General features: G+C 55.3%; 2 protein-coding genes across 4 annotated transcripts in view; one reads left to right on the top strand and one right to left on the bottom strand.

Annotated features, from left to right (window-relative positions):
* Positions 1 to 2,533, top strand: part of TICRR (TOPBP1 interacting checkpoint and replication regulator) — a 43,268-nt gene extending 40,735 nt beyond the window's left edge. Inside the window, exons 21-22 of the mRNA XM_040257570.1 lie at positions 116 to 241; positions 1,055 to 2,533. Coding sequence (XP_040113504.1) covers positions 116 to 241; positions 1,055 to 1,167 — 239 coding nt within the window. The 3' untranslated portion in view covers positions 1,168 to 2,533. The remainder of the gene's footprint in view (positions 1 to 115; positions 242 to 1,054) is intronic.
* On the bottom strand, positions 2,532 to 21,851 carry KIF7 (kinesin family member 7). 3 transcript variants are annotated; one of them, XM_040257567.1, is made up of 19 exons: positions 21,774 to 21,851; positions 19,207 to 19,558; positions 17,563 to 17,763; positions 16,527 to 16,920; positions 15,753 to 16,272; positions 15,211 to 15,327; positions 14,337 to 14,564; positions 13,278 to 13,432; positions 12,761 to 12,876; positions 12,413 to 12,565; positions 10,901 to 11,103; positions 9,217 to 9,414; positions 8,736 to 8,861; positions 8,365 to 8,541; positions 7,141 to 7,356; positions 6,077 to 6,283; positions 5,723 to 5,921; positions 5,498 to 5,644; positions 2,532 to 5,288 (listed from the first exon to the last, which is right to left on the bottom strand). In XM_040257567.1, the coding sequence occupies exons 2-19, from the start codon at positions 19,532 to 19,534 to the stop codon at positions 4,915 to 4,917; spliced, it is 4,059 nt and encodes a 1,352-aa protein (XP_040113501.1). In that variant the 5' UTR covers positions 19,535 to 19,558; positions 21,774 to 21,851; the 3' UTR covers positions 2,532 to 4,914. The 3 variants fall into 3 exon arrangements, with proteins under 3 accessions (XP_040113501.1, XP_040113503.1, XP_040113502.1); XM_040257569.1 differs by having other exon boundaries at positions 8,365 to 8,538; XM_040257568.1 differs by having other exon boundaries at positions 13,278 to 13,429.
* Positions 21,852 to 24,630: the final 2,779 nt, after the last annotated feature.

Genomic DNA, 24,630 nt, shown 5'->3' with positions numbered 1-24,630 from the left:
GTGAGTTTGCTGTGTCGGGCTGTTGTGGGCACGGCAGCACCGAGGGGACGCGGGGGGGAAGGCTCAGGCTTTCTCGTCGGGGCCGTGGGCTGCGCTGACCGTGCCATCGCTCCAGGTGCCACCCCGCCTCCTGGCTGTGCCGTGCGGAGCTGCCTCTCTGCCAGCGGGCTACAGGCGCTGACCCACTCTCCACTCCTGTTCCAGGGGAAGACACCCTCCTCTCAGCGTAAAGACACCAGAGGTAATTTGTTGGAGGTCTGTCCTTTGGTTAGCTCGATCTCAACTTACCTCCGGGGTTTTCAGGCAGTTGAATCTCGGAGGGGTCGTAGGGTTAGGGTGGTTTTATCCCCCGCCTTGTCATGGGCTCCCAGAGAAGTACCACTTTAGAACTTACGTGCTTTGGAACCACCACCACCAAAAAAAAAAAACCCTCAAAATCCTACCGGATTACTTTAGCTTCTTGAAGACAGCAACAGAAGTGGGCGCACAACCACTTTCTGCTCATCTCGGTCCCTGGGGTCAGAGGGGCGAGCAGCCCAAGTGGCTGTGTGTCGACCCAGCCAGCCATTTCTCCTCAGAGGTTACACCCCTGGGTTTCCGTCCCATTTGGTCTGAAAAAGGACTGGCTATTATAATCACCCTTCAGACTTGAGGATTCCCCTCAACCCCGCCTGGGAAGAATGGGATTGAACCTGCTAACTGCACCGCGTAGCTAGAATTGTTGAGGGGGTGCAGGAGGCGGGGGTCTTCAATGGTTCTCCTCCCTCAAGACCATGACACAAATCATGCGAAATAGCAAAACCCTCACAATCTGAGACCAAAAGAAGGTGCAGAAAACTGGAGCGCCACAGGTTTTCTGCATTTTCAGTCACTTGTTGCCATTTGCTCAGTGCTTACATTAAGAGTAGAGGGCCTGATAAACAGTGAGAGTAATGAATGCTTCCACAGGTGAGAGCACCTACAAGCAATGTTGGTTTTCTTAAGTCCATCTTCATGCGTAACCCTCTGCAGGTCAAGCCCACTTTCCTCTGTAAGTCTTTCCCCTTTTTTCTAGATGAGGATGTGGATGTATTTTCCCCCACGGCAGAAGACTCTCCTTTCAGCCGAGCATTCTCCAGGAGACGCCCTATCGGCAGAACTTACTCACGGAAGAAGCTGCTCAGCTAGTTAGAATGGAACCGTCTGGGGGACGTGTAACTACAAACACTACCGACTTTGCCCAGAGCCACTGGACTTCCTCACAAAAGTGCTCTGAGAGCAGTTTTCTCTGGACACGCACGGAATTCCAGACGTGTAGAATAAACACATTCTTAGTCATGTACCCAGGAACCCGGTCCATCTGAGCCAGGGCCCTACGGTCCACTCCTCATATGTAACCCTCAGCTTGCTGCACAAAAACAGGAATAACCAGGGCTTAATGGAACTGAGGAAATTTAAAACATGAAGGTGAGGCCAGCCAGGTTCCCATGGGCAGAAAGAAACTGGTGGCCTGGTCCCAAGCCTCTTTTACCAGGATCAGCTTTCAGAGTCCCAGTAGAATGCCTTCAAGTTTTCAAATCCCCCTCTGGAATCCATCCACCCCCAAGCCCAGCCCTAATCCACCACACCTGCCTGGCCTGAGTGAGGTGGTATGCTGCTGCTAAGTCGCTTCAGTCGTGTCCGACCCTGTGTGATCCCATAGACGGCAGCCCACCAGGCTCCCCCGTCCCTGGGATTCTCTAGGCAAGAACACTGGAGTGGGTTGCCATTTCCTTCAGTGCATGAAAGTGAAAAGTGAAAGTGAGGTCGCTCAGTCATGTCCGACTCTTAGCGACCCCATGGACTGCAGCCTACCAGGCTCCTCTGTCCGTGGGATTTTTCCAGGCAAGAGTACTGGGATGCCATTGCCTTCTCCATGTGAGGTGGTATAGCTGGTAGTATAACTCAGTGGCAGCCTGGGTGTCCAGAATCAGACAAGGAACTGTAAGGCAGGATTCCATTCCAGCCCCACGTCAACAGTGATCATGGTGAGTTCAGAACACTCTCTGTCACTTGCAAAATGGGAGAAGGACCCCTACGTCAGTCCCTCCAGTTGCTGTAAGGCCAGGACCCCAAGACAGAGGCAGCGCTTGTACACAAAACAGAAGGCTGAGTTACAGGGCAGAATAAAGGTTTGCATTCCCTGTGTAACAATAAAGTCATCTCTAGCTGCTTAGCATTTGGTGCATTTCTGTGTAACATTCCAACCTGAGGTTAAATTTGACCACGGTCCAGCTCTAGTGGTTTCCAGAGCAGCCATATCTCAAGGTCTGCCCTGAGAGCTGGCCAGTCCCCAGCACGGTTCCTGTCCTTCACAGGGAAATTCACCTTAGTCGTGGAGCTGTCCAGGGCACCCCGCAGCCCAGCTGGCTATCAAGTCTAGGCCAGGGCCTTGGCTAACAAGAGCTGATTCAGAACCATCTCACGGTCTCTGAAAAGCTTTCAAGCCTGTTGTGTTTCCAAATCTGAGTCCTACTATGATCTTACAAATAAAACCCATTGTTTATTCCCTCCAGAGATTTTCATTTATTGTAAGATGGTTTTCTGAAACTCAAGCCAAAAGGTGGCAGAGAGACAGGACGGTGGAGTAGAAGGACTTGAGTTCATCTCCTCATGAAAACACCAAAATCACGACTAACTGCTGAACAACCTCATCAAAGAAGGATTGGCACCTACCCAGAAAGAGGCTCTACACCCAAAGACCAAGAAGAACCACAAGACAGGAGGAGGGCCGCTTTCACGATGTAATCAAATCCCACACCTGCTCAAGTTCTCCCACAGGAGTGAGTATTGAGCCCACGTTAGGCTCTCAGCCTCAGGGTCTGGCATCAGGGGGAGGAGCATTTGGCTTGAGTGCAGGAGCTCCACAGGACTGGGGGAGACAGACTCCACTCTTGAGGGCACACACAAGGTTTCATGAGCACTGGTGCCCAGGGCAGAGCAATGACTCCATTAGAGCCTGAACCAGACCTACCTGCAGGTCTTCGAGGATCTCCTGGGGAGGCAGGAATTGGCTGTGGCTCACCATGGGGACAAGAACACAGGTGGCAGACACCTCAGAAAATACTGGTGTGGGTTCTGGAGGTCACCACTTTTGCACCAAGACCTGGCCCCACCTGACAGCCTGCCGGCTCCAGTGCTGGCACGCCTCAGCCCAAACCAACAGAGTAGAAACAGTGCCTCCCCTCAGCACACAGGCTGCCTAAAACGGGAGCCAGCAGCCGCCTACAAACACCCCTCTACAGTCCTGAGGCAGGGGGACAACCCCACTCCACCCCCCAGTGGGCAGGCACCAGTCCCCCATGGGAAGCCTGCACAAGCCTCTTAGACCAGCCTCATCCACCACGGGGCAGACACCAATTGCAATCCTGCAGCCTGAAGAACGGAGACCACAAACACACACACAAAATTAGACAAAAGGATATGGCACAGAAATAGTTCCAGATGAAGGAACAAGATAATAAAACTGCAGAAGAACAACTAAGTGAAGTGGAGATAGGCAGAACAGTCAAGGTGATTGCCTGTGTTTTATAAGACTCTTAGAGGAAAGCATAGGCAGAACATTCTTCGACAGAGATCACAGCAGTATCTTTTTAGATCCACCTCCCAGGATGATAAAAATAAATGGTACCTAATTAAACTTAAAAACTTTTGCACAGCAAAGGAGACCACAAAGACAACCCACAGAATGGGAGAAAATATTTGTAAATGAAGCAACTGACAAGGGCTTAATCTTCAAAATACACAAATAGCTCATGCAGCTCTGCATTAAAAAAAAAAAGACCACCCAATCAAAAAATGGGCAGAAAAACTAAATAGACATTTCTCCAAAGAAGACATACAGGTGGCCAGAAAACACGAAAAGATGGTCAACATCGCTAGGTATTACAGAAATGCAAATCAAAACTATAAGGCATCACCTCACACCAGTCAGAACGGCCATCATCAGAAAGTCTGCAAACAGTAACTGCTGGCGAGGGTGTGGAGAGAACCCTCTCGCACTGTCAGTGGGAATGTAAGCTGGTACAACCATTATGGAGAACAGTATGGAGGTTCCTTAAACTAAAAACAGTACTACCATATGATCCAGCAATCCCACCCCTAGGCACGTATCTGGAGAAAACTATAATTTGAAAAGATAAATACATGCATTCCAATGTTCACTGCAGCACTATTTACACTAGGTAAGACATGGAAGCCATCTAAATTTCCATCAGCAGAGAAACAGACACAAACATGGTACATATACACACTGGAATATTACTTGGCTGTAAAAAATGAATGCCGTTTGCAGCAACACGGACCTAGAGATTAGCATACTATGTGAAGTGAATCAGACAAATGTGATATCACTTATATGTGGACTCAAAAAATACAGATGAACTTATTCACAGAAACAAACTCATAGACTCTGAAAACAAACTTACGGTCACCAAAGGGGAAAGGGAAGGGGAGGGATAAATCAGGAGTTTGGGATTAACATGTACACACTACTATATATAAAACAGATAACCAACAAGGACCTACTGTATAGCACAAAGAGCTCTCCTCATAAGCTGCATGAGAAAAGAATCGGAAAAAGAGTGGACATATGCATGTGTATAAACATTTTGCTTCACATCTGAAACTAACAATGCTATAAATCAACTATAAAACTTTAAAAACTGTATTAAAAAGCCAAAACATGGCACCTGGGTGCCGCATCCTAAAGGAAGTGACTGGTAGAATGTTCACCTTTTTTAAACAAGTGATTCAAGTCCAGTTCTGGGCAGTGGCCCGAATTTGTTGACTAACAAGAAAGATCAAGACCTGATTCAGAGCTTGAGGTAAGGACTCCTTCACAGAAGGGAGCGTCACACCACACCTTTGGGCAGGCCCCGAGTCTTCCAGGTGTGCCTACAGGGGGTTTTTCCTGACGTCGATCATCCCTGGGCTGACCCTCCGCAGTTCCCGCCGGGGCTTGGCCAAGGGCCCAAGGTTCCAGGGCAGACCCGCCTCGCCCACAGGCAGCACCCGTCCCACTGGGGGCTCAGCGGCCTCCCGCTGCCGCAGCTCCTCAGGGGAGCCCTGCTCCTCACTGCACAGGCTCGAGCGTTTCCACGTCAACGGTAACGGGGCATGGACCAAGTCCCGCATCTCCTCCCGTGGGCGGGGGGCCCCCTCCGTGCCGGTGGGCTGCCAGAGAGGCTCAGGCGCTGGGTAGAGCTCATCCTCGCTTCCAGGGGCTTGTCTGTTCTCCAGGCACAGGGTCCTCTTCTCCCCACCCGTCACTGGCAATAACAACATCCTTGTCAGACATGGAGGTAGCCAGCCACCCCTTCCTGAAGCCCTAGCCTTCTTCCAACAGCCCCGTGCAATCAACGACGTGAAATGACCCAAGAACTGAAGGCAGAGTGGTTTCTAAGCTTTGCCCAGAACAAAGAAGACCTGGCGTCAGGGCTGAGCCCCGGCTGGCCTGGTGACGGCACACAGCAATTACCCCTGCTCTGGCCGGCGGCACTCAGGCTACTGAGCTTCTGCTTCAGTTCCTGGTTCAGCCGCACGTGGCGGCCCAGCTCCTTCTCCAGAGCTTGGATTCTGGCCTCGTACTGCCTCCTGCTGTCCGCCAGCCCTTCGCCAAGATGGTCTGGAAGGAAAAAGGCAGGAGGAGGTGGTGAGGCACTGCGGGGCAGGCGGCGGCCCCCGCGGCGGGCCCGGGCCCCACCTCGGCTCTGCTGCAGCAGCAGCTGCACGTGCTGCTCATGTCCCCTCTGCTGCAGGGTCAGCTGGCGGTCCATCTCCAGGCGCTGCCGCTCCAGGGCCGCCTCCAGCCAGTACACCAGCCTCTGCTGCTCCTCCAGCTGCAACTCGAGCTCCGAGAAGGCCACCTGCTGCTGGTGCTGCTCCTCGCGGAGCGTCACCACCTGTCCCCAACAGCCAGGCTCAGCCCCCGGCGCCGGCTCCCTTCACCCGGGACTGTTCACGCAGGGGCAAGCAGGCGTGTGGCCGGCCCGCCGCCCACGCCGTCCACCTCCCCCCACCCCGCTGGAGGCGGCGGTCTGCAAGCTCCGTGACCCACCTTGTCGAAGTACTTGCAGAGCAGGGCTCGGGTCTCTGAGGACGAGAGGTAGCTGAGCTTGGCCATGAGGTTCATCTCGCACTGGGACAGCAAGGAGGCCGAGGCCCGCAGCACCCGCTGGCGGCACGTGATGGCCTCGTTCTTGTACTCGATGGCGGCGTCCAGGGCCTCAATGGCCTCATCCAGCTGGAACAGCGTCCGCTCCTCCTGCGGGGACACGGGGACGGGTGGAGGGGGGCACGGGCTACCCGCTCCATGGGACACCTGCCCCCTGAACACTGAGGTCCTGGGCAGAGTCATGATGGCCACATGCAGCCACAACCCAGCCCTTATGTGCCCGCTTGTCCTCAGAGCCAGAGGCGCCCTGCCCACTGCAGCAGGAGCAGGGGCACATCCATCTCAGCCTCAGCTCAGGGGTCGGGGAGGCTGGGGCTCTGCTAGGAGGCTGCTCTCTGAAGCTCACAGCCTCTGGAGTGACCTGTGCTTGGGAGACCCTGCTCTAAAGGGAAGGCGTGGTGGGGCTGCAGAGGCACCCAGGGTCTGCTGGGGTCCATTTCCCCTTCTTTTAAATTTTAACTTTTTGGTTACACCATGCAACATGTGGGATCTTAGTTCCCCAACCAGGAATCAAACCCTGCAGTGGAAGCACAGTCTTAACCACTAAACTGCCAGGTAAGTCCCTGGGGCTCCATTTCTCTAACACAGGCTCTCTCTGCTGGCGGGAGGGCAAACCTATGTGGCTATGAGGTGTGCTGACATGGTCCTGATTTGCATCCCATGTTGGGAGTTGAGAGGTGTGAGCATGTGCTATATGCCTGAGGTCAACGTGATGCAGGACACAGGACGAGTCCCGAGTCCAGCTGGGGCAACCGAGGGCAGCGAGGCCCAGCTGTGTGTCCTAGGCCCAGGGGCTGGACCAGCGGCAGGAGGGCTAGTCCTGCACCTTCTGTGGGGACTGACACCCGGGAGGGATGTGTGTCCCGAAGCAGGGAGGCCCACACCCAGCGGAGAGCCAGGGCCAGGGGCGGAGGGGAGCAGGTGTCTGGGCTGCCCGCAGGGCGCACCTCAGGCGAGAGCAGGCTGCCCTGCCTCAGCTTGCTGTCGATCTCCAGCCGCTGTTTCAGCAGCGAGTCCTTCTCCTGGCGCAGCGCGTCAATTTCCCCACGGATCTGCTGCTGGCTCTGGGCGCTGCCCTGCCGCAGCTGCCCGCTCTTCTCCGACAGCTCCTTCTCCAGGTGCTCCAGCCGGCTGGACACTCGCACAATGTCCTCGTTGAGGGCCTGGGGGCGGCACCGCCGGTGATGAGGGAAGGGGCAGGCCCCACCCTCCCAGGGGCCACAGGACAGGCCAGCCCTGCCATGGAGGCTAAGGAGGTGTGCTGTCCAGCAGGAGGTCTGACTCTCGGTTCTGTACAAGCTGGGGAGTGGGGACCTAGGGGACCAGAGACGGCCCGGAAGGAGGACACAGAGAAGCTAAGGACAAGAGGGGCAACATGGGCAAAGGCAGAGCAGGGTGGTGGTGGCCTGTCACTGAGATGACCTGACTCCAGCTGGTGATGGGAAGGATGGGGGGTTAGTGGCCAAACCCCAAAGGCCCTTCGGGAACCTAGTGTGGAAGGAAGGGAGGGTTCTAATGGCCAAGGGACGTTCCAGAAAATCCAGCTGAAACCCTCTAGGACTCCATGACAGCAGAAGAGGGTCTGGAACCCTGTGGGCATCTAGCCTAAGCACTGGCTCCTGGGACAGCTCTGGGCTCTGTGTGAAGTGACATACCCCTTCTCTAATCCTCAGGGCAACACTGTGGTTCCATCTGAGAGGAGGAAATTTGGCTCCGAAACTTGCTACTCAAGAGGGAGCAACGAAGCCAAGTGGAGCTGGGTGGGTGGGGGCAGGCGCAACTGCCCCCAACCCCAGTGAAGGCTCTTTCTCTCTGGCCAAATCACCTCTCTACACCTATGGTTCCTCGTTCCGCCTGCACAGAGCAGGTGGTTAATGAGGTACAATGCGTTGGGGGCAGATAGCTGGAGAGGCTCTTCTACCCACACATCAGAGCCCACATCACAGACACTCTGAAGATGCACAGGGTAGAGCCCAGGAGGACAGAGGCCTGGCTGGAACTCACCCAGCAGGAGCACCACCTAGAAGAGCCTCATCCGTCTAGAGCTCACCCGGCAGCATTGCCAGCTGAAGACATCTCACTTGGAAGGACCTTATCTGATGGCATCTCACCCGGCTGGGCCTCACCCGGCAGGGCTTCACCTGGCTGGGCCTCACCCGGCAGGGCCTCACCTGGCTGGACCGCAGCCGCTTGCTCTCCAGCCCTGTCTTCTCCTGCATCAGGGCCTCCTTCTTGGCCAGGATGGCCTCCCGCTTGTGGAGTTCCTCCCCCAGCTCCTCCAGCGCCCGCCGCTGCTGCAGGACCTTCTCCATTTCCTGGTCCAGCCACTTCTTCTGCTCCTCAATCTTCTGAGGGACAGTGGGGGAAGCAAGAAGGAATTCAGCTCTCCCCTCTGGCCACATGGGTGGTGTGGATGGCCACCCGGCTCAAAGGGGTAGAATGGTGTGCCCACCAGCTGACCCCGCAGGGCACTCTAGCAACTGGCCAGTCTGCCCGGGCAGGCTACGGGTGCCCCGGGGGTGCAGTTCAGCCCGGCCCCCACCTGCTGCTGCTCCAGGCTGACCACAGAGCCGTTGCTGCCGCTGCGCCGCTTCCTCTGAAATGCCGCAATCTCTTCTGTCTTGATCTTCAGGATTTTCTGCTGCTGCTCGTGCTTCAGCTCCAGCTCCTGGGCATGAGGTCAGGAGCATGAGTTCAGCGTGAGTCCGGTGGGCAGGGCCCTGTGGGGTACCAGTGTCCTCCCAGAGCCCACGATCCCCAAAGCCCACAGGAGTGCCTGTCCTGCTCCCAAGACAACCCTGCCCAGCACCCCCCAGCCTCACAAACACAAGATTGCTGGACCCCTATCTGGTTCATCTCACTGAATTCTCACCCTAGCCCTGAGTTTCCTCTAACTCTCACTTTCAAGTGAAGAAACAAATTCAGGAAGGCCACGTGACCAGCCTTTTACAGTCGCGTGGCGGTACGCGCTCCCCTCGGCCTCCTGGCTGGGACGCAGGCACCCCGCCAGCCAAGCACCCGACCTTGACACGGTGCTGCCGCTTGTTCATCTCCGTCTCCAGGCGTCGCTTCTGCTCTGTCTCCTCGCGAAGCCGCCTCTGCAGCTGCCCCTGCTGCTGCCGCATGAGCTGCACGTTCCTCTCCAGCTCCTGCAGCCGCTTCTCGCTCTGGGCCGACAGTGATGCCAGCCGCTCTGTCGCCTGCTTCTTCTCCTTCAGTACCTGGACCAACATAGCTTCTGCTGGGCTGCTCATGGCAGCTGCCAAGAGCCGGGCATGGCGCCTGGCACTCAACAAGGACCGGCAGGACAGAAGGACGATGAAGAGGGACAGACAAAAGGGAAGACAGGCCAATGGACAATAGACTAATAAAAATAGCAAATTATAAAAATGTCAAAATACTGTGACATTTACTATATACCACACAGTACACCAAGTGCTCTCAGTATATTAAGTGATCCTTAGAACCCTACGAAACAACTTTAAAGCTTTCCTACTTAACAGATTAGGGAACTGAGATGCAGAGAGGTTAGGAAACTTGACCCAGGACCCACAGCTAGTACATGGCAGAGCTGGGATTCAAACGCAAGCAGTCAAGGCTCCTGAACCTTCACTCTTAATCACTCTACTGTAGTGGACAGACAGGTGCAAAGATGAATGGATGGAAGGGTGGGTGGACAGACAGATGATGCGATCATATAAAGGTAAAAAATGGGACTTCCCTGGTGGTCCATGGCTAAGACTCTGAGCTCCCAAAGCAGGGGGCCTGGGTTTGATCCCTGCTCAAGGGAACTAGCGGAGAAGGCAATGGCACCCCACTCCAGCACTCTTGCCTGGAAAATCCCATGGACGGAGGAGCCTGGTGGGCTGCAGTCTATGGGGTCGAGAAGAGTTGGACACGACTGAGCGACTTCACCTTCACTTTTCACTTTCATGCATTGGAGAAGGAAATGGCAACCCACTCCAGTGTTCTTGCCTGGAGAACCCCAGGGACGGGGGAGCCTGTTAGGCTGCCGTCTATGGGGTTGCACAGAGTCGGACACGACTGAAGCGACTTAGCAGCAGCAGCAGCAAGGGAACTAGATCCCACATGCCTACAACTAAAAGGATCCTGTGTGACACCTAAAGATCCCACATGCTGCAACTAAGACCCAGTGCAGCCAAATAAATTAAAAAGCACTTTTTTAAAAAAAGTAAAAAACAGGACGAACAGACAATGCAAGGATCGATAAACAGAAATAGACAAATGAACAGGCACATAAATAGTCACTCAACTGATAAAAGGATAACTGGACGGCTGGATTAGACAGACACCTGGACTGGTGGGTGGATGGACAGAGGGATGATGGGCTGGAGGGATGGATAAACAGACTGCTGGAAAGGTAGACATACGGAGGGAGGGGAGGGCTACAGGAGGGAGGGTTGGTTCCTTCCCATACCCTTCCCTCATCCTCACTGGGCTCCTGAGGTGGTCTTCAGGCAGGGCCCACCTCCCTGCCTCTGCTGTGTTCAAAGATCCCAGCACTGCCAGCTCCTACCTAATACCAGCCTCACTGTGGAAGGCCAGGAGGGCATTCGCATCACCAGCCAGGGCTGGGGCAACCCCTGGTTCCACAGTGGGCGTGGGCTCTGAGGCTCACACATGTCTTGATCCCAGGACCCCAGCCTGCGAGGCTGCAGCCACCACACCCGGGGTCCTGACACTGACCTGCACTTGGTTCTGAGCGGCGGCAACCCTCTTGCGGAACTCCTGGAGCTGCGAGCGCTCACCGGCGTCCTGGGGCTCCCTGCCCTCGAGCTCCCGCAGCTGCCTCTGGCCCTCGCTCAGCTCGGCCCGCACCCGCTCCGCCTCCCGCTCCAGCTCCTGGATGCGCTGGCTGTGCTGACGGTTCAGGGCCTGGGCGGCCTTCCCTGGAAGAACCGGGGTGCAGTCAGCACCGGAGACCCCTCCCTGAAGCATCGCACCTCCTCCCAATAGCTTTCCCAGACCTGTCAGTCCCTGGCACCTACAAGGATTTCATGATGACTGCACCCTCCAGTACTGTGACCATTTACTACTTTTCTTTAATTGACTTTTCCATAGCAGTGACCCAGAGAAAATACAGGTTAACTAACACATGCTAAAATAAATATGTAACTTGAAGCGGCATACAACTAAGCCTCTAGAACTAACTTCCATTTGTAGGAGATAGGACAAAGGAACAAGCTAAATGACACCACAAGGAAGCTAACAGACAAACCCAGAATATCTGGGATCTGGAACATTCTACAGGATGACTGTGAAAAGGTGAGAGAAGGGAGATTTCAGAGACCTAATGAGCAAATGTGTGGACAAGCCCAGAGCTGCACACAGACACTGTTGAAGAACTGCTTCTGTTCAGAGCACTGTGAGGGCATCAGTTTAGTTAGATATGCTAATGGCATTTTGGTTAAAATATCCAAAAAGAGGCATACTAAAAGGTGCAGGAATGAAATGACATGAAGTCTGGGATTTGCTTCAGAATATTTCAGCAAAAAAGGACTTCCCTGGTGGTCCAATGGCTAAGACTCTGTGCTCCCAATTCAGGGGGCCCAGGTTCAGTCCCTGTTCAGGGGGCTAGATCCAGCACGCCACAGCTATTAATGAGTTTGCAAGTTGCAAGCAAAGATCCGGCACAGCCAATAAGTTAGAAACAAAAAATTTCAGCAAAGAAAAAAGGGAGAGATGCAAATGTGGGCCAAGCTTGGAAATGCTAAATCTGAATGATGGGTATGTAGGGACTCTCGTATGTCTGTCTGCAGCTGTTGCCAATACATTTTATAGTAAACTCATAGCTATTAAAATTAAAGAGCTTGACCAGTCACCACCTGAAACCATCCCCTGCTCACTTGCCTGTGTCACCAGTAGCAGACATGCTACTATGACTGGGGGACACTGTTTGCTCCCCAAGACTGCTGTTTGTGCCCCGTGCAGTGCAGTGTCTGACACACAGCAGGCAACTGATTAATAACAGTAAGCAAGAACGCTTCCTGAAAACCAGTCTAAGCATTTTACCTGAATTAACTCATTCCAACAACCTATGAAACAGGTGCAGTTACTATCTCCACTTCAGAGCACACAACGGTTATCCTACCTGCTCAAGGCCACCCATCTGGAAGAAGCTGAGTGGGCAAACATCTGGACCCCGCTTCTAACCACCCACCCCCAGGCGGGAGGCCCAGCCCAAAGCCCCTGCCTCACCTGTGCGCACCAGCTCGCCAATGAGCTCCTCCTTCATGCGGATGTTGATGGCCAGCTCACGGATCTTCTGTTGGGCTTGGGCCAGTCGCCACTCAGAGGCCATGGCCGCAGGGGGCTGGCGGGGCTGAGCCAGGGCCTTGCTCCCACCAACCACTGTAACAGGCTGACGGTCAGGGCAGCTGCCATGACAGATAGTGGGGGAAGCAGGGGTGGGCAGAAGGGAGGGAAGGGGAGGAATACCCTGGCCAGGGGCAGCCAGGGATGGTATGTGGACTCTCCAGGGTGGCCAGTCTAGGACCATGAGTGGGTAAAGGGGTCAGGACCCTCTCTGTGCCCCACCCAGCTCACCTCTGGGTCCCGGGGTAGCTGCACCCAGCTCCTCCAGGCGAAGCTCTGGGCCCTTCCTGTTGAGTGGACTCCCTGGGCAGGCCCCCATCTTCTGGTTCCACTTGCTAATCCCATTCCTGGAAGGCAGAAGGGGAGTCTGTACCCCTCCCCAGCCCTGCCCCAGCCCAGCCACCTCCCAGGCCCAGAGGGGAAGAGAGAACCCCAGGCTTTCCATCATCCCAGGGTCACCTTGACCCCAGGATGTGTCTGGTAGAACTCAGAGGCCAGCAGCTGAGCTGAGACGGCAAGGCACTGAGGGCCACCTTGGAGGCTGAGAACCAGGAGGCTGGGTCCATCCCTCAGCACACCTGCCCCAGTGAGAACGCTTGATTCGAAGCCCACAGCCCTGGCCTGCTCTCCCCAAGGGCTGGCCAGGCCGATGGAGGCAAGGGCACCCTGAGACTACAGTGGGATCCCCCTCTTGCCCAGCTGAGGCCTTGAGCCGGTCCTTGTCAGGTGGGCCACGGGTCCCACTCACCTTCGTGGGTGCAGGCTCTGTTGGGGCAGCCCCTCCTTCTCTCCCTCCTCTTCCTCGTCTCCTTCCTCTTCCTCTGATGCATCTGAAGAGCCACTTCCCAGCCTGTCTCCCTCAGTCAGAAACTTGGCTCCAGCCTCCCTGCCATTTTCCATCTTCTGGGGAATGCCAGGGCTTCAGGACAGGCTCCCAGGGTCTTCTCCATCAGCCATCACCCCCACCCAGTCTTCGGCCCACCTTGCGTGCTCTTCAAGCCTGACCTTAACCTTCAGGATCTAGCTCCAGTGGTATCTGAGAGGCCTTTCCAGTCTCAAGTTGGAGCAGAAACTTCTCCCCTCCTTATTCCTTCCTCTACTCCTCCTGTTCTCTTGCCCCCCCACCCCCACCCCCACCCTGCTCCAGCTCCCACAGCTGAACTAGCACTCCTCAGGGGACAACCTCCCCTTTCCACCGTGTATATAAGTCATCTGCAGCGAGTCTTATCTCACCAACAACGCCCCACCAGAGTGGGGGGTGGGGAGTCCATAACAGGCTTCTTCCAAACCCACGTCCTCCCACCCCTCAGTGCCTCTGGCCTTTAGAGCTCAGATGACCCAGAGCTTTCAGGCAGATGCAGGAGTAGCCTTTGTCCAAAAGGCCCCAAGTGACAGAACTAGAAACAAGAGACCAAGCGCAAGGAGATCAGAGCTCATGGAAAACTGAACTTGCAGAGGAAGGCATCCAAAGATGGTGTGTGTGTGGGGGGGGGGACGACTTCAGAGGTGATGAGCTCCCCACCCCTGGAGGCAGGCAAGCATTCCATTCCATACTGGAAGCCAGAATCCCCTCTGTAATCCTCACTCCAAGCAATCTCCAGCTACTCCAAGAATGCTCCATGGCACCAGACCCTTCTGAGAGGCCCTACCCAAATTTGGGCCACTCCTCCAGGAACACCAGAAAGGGGTATTTCATAGCTGGTCCCGTGAAACCACGAGCTGAGTGACACACTCCCCAGGACTGCCCCTCCCCTGCCTGAGCCTGCCCAGGTTGACAAGCAGACACCTAGCCTTGCCATCGTCTCACCTCTCCCCAGTTCTCAGGGCCAACTTCATCTCCAGGAATGCAGGCGGGAGGAACCATGCCCAGCACACGGGTGTGGGCACCTCCCAGGGGGGCTGTGTGAGGCCGGGGCACAAAAGATCCCGGAGGTAAGCCCTGCAAGATCCCTGGGGCCCCCCAGCCTGGCCGCACCAGCTCTAGCCGCAGTCGCAGCTCTGCCATCTCCTCCTGCTGCTCACGAAGACGGTCACTCTGCAAGACACGGTCCAGGTGGTGATGGGAGACGTGCATGAGAGAGAGGTGGGGAGCCGAGGTTCTGACAGGCAGAAGTGCAGGAAAATGAAGAACACGTCTGAGACCACCCTGCCCTCTCTGTGCTAAAATGGAGGGCCAAATGCCTCTGACCACCTCTTGGTGTCCCTCTGAAATACACAGTACATTAGCTGAGGTTTTAAACTCTCCCACCGGCCACATCACTGACTCGATGGACGTGAGTTTGAGCAGGCTCCGAGAGTTGGTGATGGACAGGGAGGCCTGGTGTGCTGCAGTCCATGGGGTCGCAAAGAGTTGGACAGACTGGGACTGAACCGACTCTGCCCCATCTATCACTCCCTCCATATTCATGCCACTTACTGCCACCAGGGGGCGCTAGGAGCATCGCTGACCTGGTTATCTTTGCACAAAAGGAAAAGCAGGGCTCAGGAGTCTCATAGGGCTGCCTCTCCAGTCCCAATTCCAACTCGCCCTACACACCCACTTGCACCAATCTGTTCCTTTCCTCTGCACTTCTGCTCCCACCTCTACCCAACCTGCCAGAACCCACTCCTCTCACTCCGACACAGCTGTTTCACCTCCCGGCAGAAGTCTCCCCTCCATCACTGTGGCAGGGGGCACCCACCTGAAGTTTGTACTGCTCCATGGCGTCCTCCAGCGCGGCCAGAAAGTCTCGGTTCTCCTCTTGCAGCCGGGCCACCTGGCTCTGCAGGGCCAGCAGCTGCAGCGGGCCCTCATCTTCCTAGTGGGGCAGGGAGCACAGCTTCAGGGGAACAGTCAGGATGAGCCTACCTGTCCCTAGGTCACCCCACCGGCCCTGCTTGCTACTCTGCTCCAAAGCCTGCCTGCAACTGGGAAGGGGGTCCAGACCCCACGTGGCCTGCAGTTCCCTCCACAAGCCATTGGGCTATCTCTTGTCATTATTAATCATATTTTCATTAACAGTAATATCACCACTACAATTATTAAGAACTAGCCTTCACCAGCACTTATGACACCCTCAGTCCTTACATCCCAAGGAGGTAGATACTCCTGTTATCTTTTAACAGATGGAAACCCTGAGGATACATCAAAGGTCATCAGCAGAAATGCCTCTGAATCCCAGTATGGAAAACCTTCTTCCTCACCTCCCCGCCCCCCACCAGGCCACCCCCGGCCCCTGGTCACCCTTCGCACGCTGGGTCCATGGGTGGCCTGCTCCTCAGCAGAGGCGCTCTCGATGCCGCTGTCGGGCCCGGAGGCGGAGCTCAGGGCGCTGCGCTCGCCCTCTACGGCGCACAGCCAGTCGCGCACCTTGCGGGCGGCGGCGCCGGGAAGCCCTGGCTCGGCCTGCAGCTCGCGCAGGAGGCTGTAGGCGGCGTCGGTGCGGGCTCGGTAACGCGCGCACTCAGCGCCCAGGCGGGCAGCGGCCGCGGCGGAGGCGGCGGCAGGGCCCGGGGCGCGCCGGCCCCGATGGATGATGCGTGTCTCCGACCGATGCCTAGGCGGCCCCCGGGCGCTGGCCACGGCCTCCTCCGGCCCCCGCTCAGCCTCAGGCCGCCAGTTGACAGTGGCGCGGTTGCGAATGTTCTGGGCGCGGCTGGCATAGTTGAGGGTGTTAAGGGTCTCGTCAAAGTCGGAGGAGGAAGGGCTGATGCAGGCGATCATCATCGTCTTGGCGTTCCCGCCCAGGGAGTCTTTGAGGATCCTGAGGCACCAGGGAGATGTGTCAGGGGCCCCCAAGTGCCAGAGCCAGAAGTTCAGACCCCAAAGAGGGTTTGAATCTCTGCGTGGCTCCCTGTGGGCCCAAAACTTCAACCAGGTGTAGACTGCGCCCCAGAAATCAGAGGGGGACCCATATCTTGTCACCTCACCCCAGCCAGAGCAGCCAGATAGGAGCCAGAACAGACTAAGAGGCTCATGGGGCCTCTTTTCACTGGGCCAGCAGCAGCGGCAGCTCACCGGGTGATCTTGGAGTCCCGGTAAGGGATGTGGCTGCCCCGGCGCTGGGGATCACCTAGGGCACTGATGACGTTGCCTAGCGCCAAGAGGCTGCTGTTGATCTGGATGCTCTCCTTGAGTCGCTCGCCTGTGCTGCCTGTCTTGAGCACCCTCTCTGAGCCTGCCAAGTCCACAAAGTGGAACTTGGAGACAAGCAGCTGGCCGGCCGCAGGTCGGGGCAGGCGGCTGGGGGCGCGACCCCGCTGCTCCAGGGTCACGGTGAAGATGGTGTGGGAGCGGCTGGAGAGGCGGTTGAAGTGTGTGGCTCCCGTGTGCCGCGCTGCGTTGCCCATCTCCAGGAGGCTCAGCACCTCGTCCAGGCCCTCCACGTCCACTTCCTTTACCCCACACAGCACTGTGGGCACAGAAGGCTGTGAGCCCAAGGCAGGGCAGCCTGAGGCTGACCAGCCAGGAGGGCAGGCTGAGCAAGACTGGTCCTCTACAGCTCCTCCTGACTCAGGGGCCCCTTCTGCATGCCCAGGGGGTCCTGCCCAGCAGCAGCAGCTTCCCTGGTGGCTCAGGTGGTAAAGAATCTGCCTCCAATGCAGGAGACCAGGGTTCGATCCCTGGGTTGGGAAGATCCCCTGGAGGAGGGCACAGCAACCCACTCCAGTATTCCTGCCTGGAGAATCCCATGGACAGAGGAGCCTGGCAGGCTACAGTCCATGGGGTTGCAAAGAGTCAGACATGACTTAGCAACTAACACTTTCACTTTTTTCAGCTTCTCCTGTGCCCACCTCAGTGACTCTCACTCTGGGTACACCAGTGGGTACTGAACTCACTCTGGGTACACCAGTGTGTACTGAACTCACTCTGGGTACACCAGTGTATACTGAACTCAGCAGAGAAAGGGAAATGAAAGCAAAACTTCCCAGAGCTTGAGTTTCCTAGTTAGGAGGTTACCCCCCTACAGACAGGGTATCCACCCTAAGCAGGTGAAGCCTCCCTGAGCCAGGTTCCCCACGCCCAACCAGAGGAGGACCCAGGAATTTCTTACCAACATTCCCACGCTCATCCTCCCGGAGCTGGATGTCCCGGCTGGCGGTGCCCACCTCCAGCAGGTCTCGGAACTCCTCCTTGTACACTTCCAGGTAGGACACGTGCACCAGACAGTCCAACAGGTCATTCTCATCAATCAGCTTGAAGGCCTCGGCCATGGCCCGAGGGATGATGCCCTGCTCGTCTTCGTGAAGGGAGGCTGGGGAGACACCGCAGGGCCACCTGCCATGGTGCTTTCAGCTGGGCATGGCGCCCACGGGGCCCAGAGGCTCCTGCCAGAAGCTGGCAGGTGGGGCTCCAGTGTGGAGAAGGTAGAGGCAGAGGCCAGCATGGGCTGGGCAGCCAGGCCAGGCTCTAGGGTGCTCAGGCAGAATTTCAGAGTTGGAAGCAACCCCTCAAGGTTCAACCAACCACTTTCATGATGTAAGCATCTCCACTACACCCCTGCCAGACAGTCAGATACCCTTTGTTTGATGACTCCTGGGGACTCATTATCATAGTCTACACTCAGTTATCTAAAGAAGCCCCTAACTTTATGCCAAGGAAGTAATAAAAGGATGTTCAGAACCACTCTTCCTCATAACTTAAAAAAAAAAACAAAACATAAACACCCTCAGTGTCCATCACAACATCCAAGAGGGGGTCTGGTTAAATAAATTACCTTATATCCACAATGGCATGCTAAGCAGCCATTGAAGTTTTTGCTTGAATAATAATTAATGATATAGAGAAATGTTCATGATATTAATATATTGTTAAGAAAATAAAACAGGATACAAAAGAATGGTACATTGGTACCATATTTTTTTAAGTATAAAAATTTTCACCAGGAAAAAACTGAATGCTAACAGCGTGAGTGAAAGGCAATTATCAGAAAGTGTGCAAGTGTTAGTCCCTCAGTCGTGTCCAACTCTTTGCGACCCTACAGACTGCAGCCCACCAGGCTCCACTGTCCATGGAATTCTCCAGGCAAGAATACTGGAGTGGGTAGCTATCCCCTTCTCCAGGGGATCTTCTCAACCCAGGGATCAAACCTGGGTCTCCTGCATTACAGGCAGATTCTTTACCATCTAAGCTACCAGGGAAAGGCAGTTATCAAATAAGTCTTCTTTTGTGGATGTGCTTTTCTGTATTTCCCTAATTTTCTACAACAAACATGTACACTTTTCAAATCATGCTCCTTAGAAGCGGGCAATCCCTTCAATTGGCCCAAAGCATCTCTTGCAAAACTCTGCTCCAGAGCCTCATGGAACCAGCCTGCTTCCCTGTTATGCAGCCCCCAGAGCATGTCTCTTCCAGGACAGTCTCCCTTCCTGCCATCCTGACCCTTGACAATGATCCTGACAACCTCCAGAGACAAGACAACTTCCCATGCCCTTCCTCCCCGTGAGGTCCCCAGAACCAGACAGTATGATCCCATCTCCCATGGACATGAGAGGGCCACTAACCTCCGAGGACTCTTCTTCCTGCCCGACCCAATCCAACGACACAGCTGATCCTACCCTGGGCTGCAGATTGACTTAGGAAACCTGCCCTCCCTCCTCCAGCCTCCTCATCTTCAACAGGAAATGGCAGAGCAGAAATTTAGGAGATATTTGAGGCCCCTCAATGAACACAGGGAGTCTCAAGCCAGGTCACTCACCCACACTGGCCTCCCCCATGGTGTATGTCTTCCCAGAGCCCGTCTGACCGTAGGCAAAGACGGTGACATTGAAGCCTTCAAAGAAAGCCTCGAGGAGGGGCTGCACACAGGCCTGGTACACAGCCTCCTGCCCGGCGTCCTCATCCAGCACCACATGGAAGCCAAAGTGGCGGTCTCGGCCCAGGGTGACCCGGCTGCGCCCCGGCTCCACCGTCAGGCAGCTCTGGTGCCCGTGCAGCAGCTCCTTGCGCAGGAGTGGGCGCACTCGAAGGGCCACCCTCACGGGGGCCTCCTCAGCCCCTGGCAGCCTCTGGGCCTCCAGCCCCATGTTGAGAGACTGCTGCTCCCAGCCCTGTGGAGAGAGGAAGAGGCCCTGGCTATCAGCACCTGGACTCACCTTGCAGGTGACCTGGAGCCAGTTCCTGCAGCTCCTGACCTTAGAGGGATTAAAAGGGAAGGTGGTCAAAATTCAAAACATCCTCTGTGCCCTAACCTGATGCCCAGATGCTGCAAGGGCCACAACAGAATCCTACATGGTAGCATTTCACGGCTCCCATCACTGACAAAATGAGGCCCTAACTCCTCCACTCAACACCCAAGGGCATCTGTGTTCTCGTTGGGACCCCCATCACCTCATGGCAGATAGATGGGCAAACAGTGGAAACAGTGACTTTATTTTCTTGGGATCCAAGATCACTGCAGACGGTGACTGTAGCCATGAAATTAAAAGACACTTGCTCCTTGGAAGAAAAGCTATGACCAACCTAGACAGCGTATTAAAAAGCAGAGACATTACTTTGCCAACAAAGGTCTGCCTAGTCAAAGCTATGGTTTTTCCAGTAGTCATGTATGGACGTGAGAGTTGGACTATAAAGAAAGCTGAGTGCCAAAGAATTGATGCTTTTGAACTGTAGTGTTGGAGAAGACTTGAGAGTCCCTTGGACTGCAGGGAGATCCAACCAGTCAATCCTAAATGAAATCAGTCCTGAATATTTATTGGAAGCACTGATGCTGAAGCCGAAACTGCAATACTTTGGCCATCTGATGCAAAGAACTGGAAAAGACTCATTGGAAAAGACCCTGATGCTGGGAAAGATTGATATGGTTGGATGGCATCACTGACTCAATGGATGTGAGTTTGAGTAAGTTCTGGGAGTTGGCAAAGGACAAGTTAGCCTGGCATGCTGCAGTCCACGGGGTGGCAAAGAGTCGGACACGAGTGAGTGACTGAACTGACTGCCTTTGTCACCTCACATTCCCCGCTCCACCTTCTTAAAGAGTCAGCACATCCTTTGAGGCCAAGCCCCTACCACCAGATACTGCCAATTCCATCTCCTAAATATCAAGTATACCCACTTCTCTCCACCCTATTACCCAAGCCCGGATCCCGCTCACTGGACAGAATATTTACCAACCTCTTCACTGGTTTCAGCCTCCCTGCACCTTCCTATGTGACAACCAGGGGCATCTTTCAAAAATCCAAATGTGACCACACCACTCTCCTGCTTAAACTGCCCCCCAAAGAGGCAAGAGGGGCTCCCTAATGCTCTAGATCCAAAACCTTAACAGGAAAAACAACTTTTAATGGACCCTGCCTACCTTGATGACTTACCCACTAATACCCCACATTTCCTCACCTTTCTCTGCCTGCAGCACACTCAGCTGTTATTAGGGCCACCTCAGGGAGCGCCCTCCCCTCCAAAGAGGGGCGTCTGCTCTGTGGCCCCCACCACTCACCCACCCATACCCACCGCTTTAGTTCTGCCATCAGCCACTGATCACTCCCTTGCCTTGGAAAAGCCAGATTATCCATTGGTCTCCCCGCACCTCCCAAACTGGGGGCTGGGAGGCAGGGACCCGCCTGTCCCCTTCATAGTGTATCTCCAGCACCCAGCACAGGTCCGACGCTGAGCAGCTGGTGAGTAGTACATGGGGAAAGGGAACTTTCACCACCCCCACTCCTTGCCCCCACCCCGAGGGTCACAGCTCTTTATTTTTCACTACTTCTCTCGGCACCTGTAATCGTTCGCTCGTTCCTTCAATCAACAGTCCCAGCTGGGTGTCCGGCCCTGGGGCAGCAGCGGTAACTGCCACGCAATACTACAGGCGCCTTCGGGCATCCCTCAGTCACAGCTTTTCCAGCCCCGCGGTCCCGGCTTCTCCGCGCCCGGGCTCGGGGCCCAGTGCTCTGCGCACCGAAGGCGCCCGGACAACACGGAGGGTTCCGGAGTCGGAGGCGCCGAGCACGGGACAGGAGCTCCGGCAAAGTGGGAAAAGTGATTACAAAGGCGAACCCGACTCTCGCAGCGTGGGTGCTCGCTCCTCCTGGCCAGGCCCGGAATGCCAGCCTCAGGCCCCGACTTAAGGAAGGGGAGTCTCCAGTCCACTCGGAGAGGGGCCTGGAGGAGGTTAGCAAAAATGGGGAAGGAGGGCGTGGTCCTCGTGCTCGGTCAAAGGTCTCCGGGGTTCCGACGCCCACAGCCACCCAACCGAGGCCTGCACAAGCAAGGGACGAGCGCACGCCTCCTCCCTCCCCCCCCCCTCCCCCCCCCCCCGCCCCCCCCCCCCTGCTAGAGTGCGAGCGTCGTCTCCTCGCGGGGCACTGAGGCTCTGAGCCCCAGCGCGGCGCGGTCGGATGCCGTCACCGGGACCCCCGCCCACCAAAACATCCCGCCCCTCATCCGCAACTCCTCCCGCCTGGGCGCTCCGGGGCGGAGGCGCGGGCTGCGCGGCGCCGCGGAGTCTGTCCGCAGACGGGGCGGAGCGGGGGCCCGAGGGGCGGGGAATCGGGCGTGGCCTGGGCTGAACGGCTGGACCACAGGCCCCGCGACCCCCAGCACCGCCCCGAGTCGCGAGCGCTGATATTAGCATCTACTCACTTAAAGCTGGAACACAGCAACCAAGTCCGCCTGGATTTTACGAGCTGGAAAAGCCCACCAGCTGGTGGAGCGGAGCATCTAGGTTTATGATGCAAGTTGTAACAAGTGGTAAATGAATACTAACTAGGAGACAGTTTCGTTCCACAAGCATTTTCTAACCCTGAGACTCCGGTTAACAGTACCCTAAAAATCAATTCCTGCAGAAGGAAATAGCATCCCACTCCAGTATTCTTGCCTAGGAAATCCCATGGACAGAGGAGCCTGGCGGGATAATGGGGTCGCGAAGAATCGGACACGACTAAGAGACTAACACTAACTAAAAATCAACTACTGTAGTTCGATTGTTCATTCAGGCGCAGAGACCTTCCCCCTTCCTTTCTATCGCAGCCCTCCCCACGCCGCATCAAAGCTCAGCAAAGCTCACCCTTCCTAGACCCCAGGAAGCCTCCAGCCTTGTTTTCTTCTGATTTCGCTACCTCTTCTAAAGCCGAGAAGGACTCATCCGCTCTGAGATATCTGGGATTGGGATGGTGTGGCAGAAGCCCTGGCTGCTCCTTGGGCACTCACACCAGGAAGTCATCCCTGGGCCCCTTCTCTGCCCCAGAGCTGGGGTGACCTAGGGGTGGATGGATGAAAGCACTAGGGAACTGCTGTTCAGGCCTTCTAGCAAGCTGGGCAGAGAGCAGGATGGCCTGAGAAATCCTGGCCCCACAGTTCTGGCTCATAAGTCCCCAGTTTGGAATGGGCATGGGATTCACTGGTGGACCACACTGTCCCCCAGCCTTGGGTTCCTGGCTGGACAACTGGCCCTAGAAGAGGCTAGCGGGAGGTGGGGGCTGCCACTGAGTTCTTAGCCAGCCTCTCCAGCTGGGGAGGCAATTTTGTGGGTGAACAGTCAGTGGAAGTCCTGCAGAGGGGGCTCATCCTGCATATTCCTGAGCAGGAGCTGTCCAGGAAACCGCCCTCAAACATCTCTTCCAGCATGCCCCGCACCATCCACCCCATCACTCAAGCCATATTTGACTCTTGTCTTCTCCAATATACCACCAAGTTTCAATGTTTAGAAACTATGCTTAATACAATGAGCATTAAAACCCAAGTTGTAGGACTTCGCTGGTAGTCCAGTGGTTAAGAATCCTCCGCCTGCGTTTCATGGACACGCATTCGATCTCTGGTCTGGGAAGATCCCACATGCTGGGAAGCAACTAAGCACGTGCGCCCTAGAGCCTGTGCTCTGCAGCAAGAGAAGCCACTGCAATGAGAAGCCCAAGAGCCACAAGGAAGACCCAACACAGACAAAAAAAAAAAAACATGATAAATGTATGTTATTAAGTGTAACGGCTGTTTTTCCATCTCCAAAACTGTGATTCAGTTGGAGGTGCATTTTGTGAACTGCAACAGAAGAGAAGGAACAATGTATTTCTCTGGAGAGGGACCTTGGCACCCCAGCATGAAGGGGAGGTCTTCCTGAGGTCCAGAGTGTGGGTGAGCCATCACACCCACATGAGCAGGAAGGCCAGCCAAACTGATATCTCTCAGGAGAAAAGCCCCACATCCAGCCTGGAGCCAATGAAGCAAATTTCTGTCATTTAGAGGAGATGCTTCATTTCTCATTTCTCACCAGAAGGTATTCAGAAAGACTGAGGGCCAGGCTCAGAGCACTTTGCTATCAGTTGAATGATAAAAACAGAATTTGGGGGACAAGCTGTTTGCCTCCTGGGCTGTCCTGTGCCATATGCTGGTTCCAGCACCCTGGTTGGGGTCCCGGACAGGGTGAGGGGTCTGGGTCTGGCCAGTGGGTGTGTTGACTTCTATGGCTGTCCTGGCTGGAGGGGCCCCAGGGCTATGGAGGAACAGTTAGGAGTGTGGATTCTGGAACTCCAGGAAGAAGGAGGTGTGGGCAAGTGATGTCAGGCCTGAGGCCAGGTCTCCCACAGCTGCCCATGGGGGCCCTGCCAGGGCTACGCTGGACTCTGTCTTCTTAGCCACGTCATATAAGCTTCTAAAGGCTTCACTTGCCAGATCCACATCCCCCCTCCCCAGGAAACTGCTGAGTGTGCTGTGCATTGTGAGCGTGAGGTAGGGGGAGAGGGTGAGGTGGGGGTTGAGGTGGGTGAGCTTGATCCAAAAGCTAATTCAAGGTCCTGACCATGTCCACCTGTGTATGTCCATTAACACTCCCCTTTCCTCATTCTGAACATCCCCAGATTCCAAAACCATGGATCAAGGCCAACGACTCATTACACCAAAGATCTGCCAGGGTCTAGAGTCAGTGTCAGGGAGAGTCAGGGAGCTGGACTCTTAGGTGTGCGACAGAGTGGAGGCCAAGAGGGCACTCATGGGTGAGGGGATGAGCGTGTGTATACAGATGTCAAAAAGGATGGACAGAAATGTCAGAATTACCTGTGCAGGTACAGATGACAATAACAAGGAAAACCAAGTTTGGTTTGGAAAGCTATTTGGCATTATCCATCAGTATTTTCTATTTATAATTTATTTATTTTTTGGTTGTTTTGGGTCTTTTTTTGCTGCTCAGGCTGTCTCT

The sequence above is a fragment of the Oryx dammah genome, unplaced genomic scaffold (assembly GCF_014754425.2).
Source record: "Oryx dammah isolate SB20612 unplaced genomic scaffold, SCBI_Odam_1.1 HiC_scaffold_16, whole genome shotgun sequence".
Taxonomy (NCBI): Eukaryota; Metazoa; Chordata; class Mammalia; order Artiodactyla; family Bovidae; genus Oryx; species Oryx dammah.
This window is presented reverse-complemented; position numbering and strand designations above follow the sequence as displayed.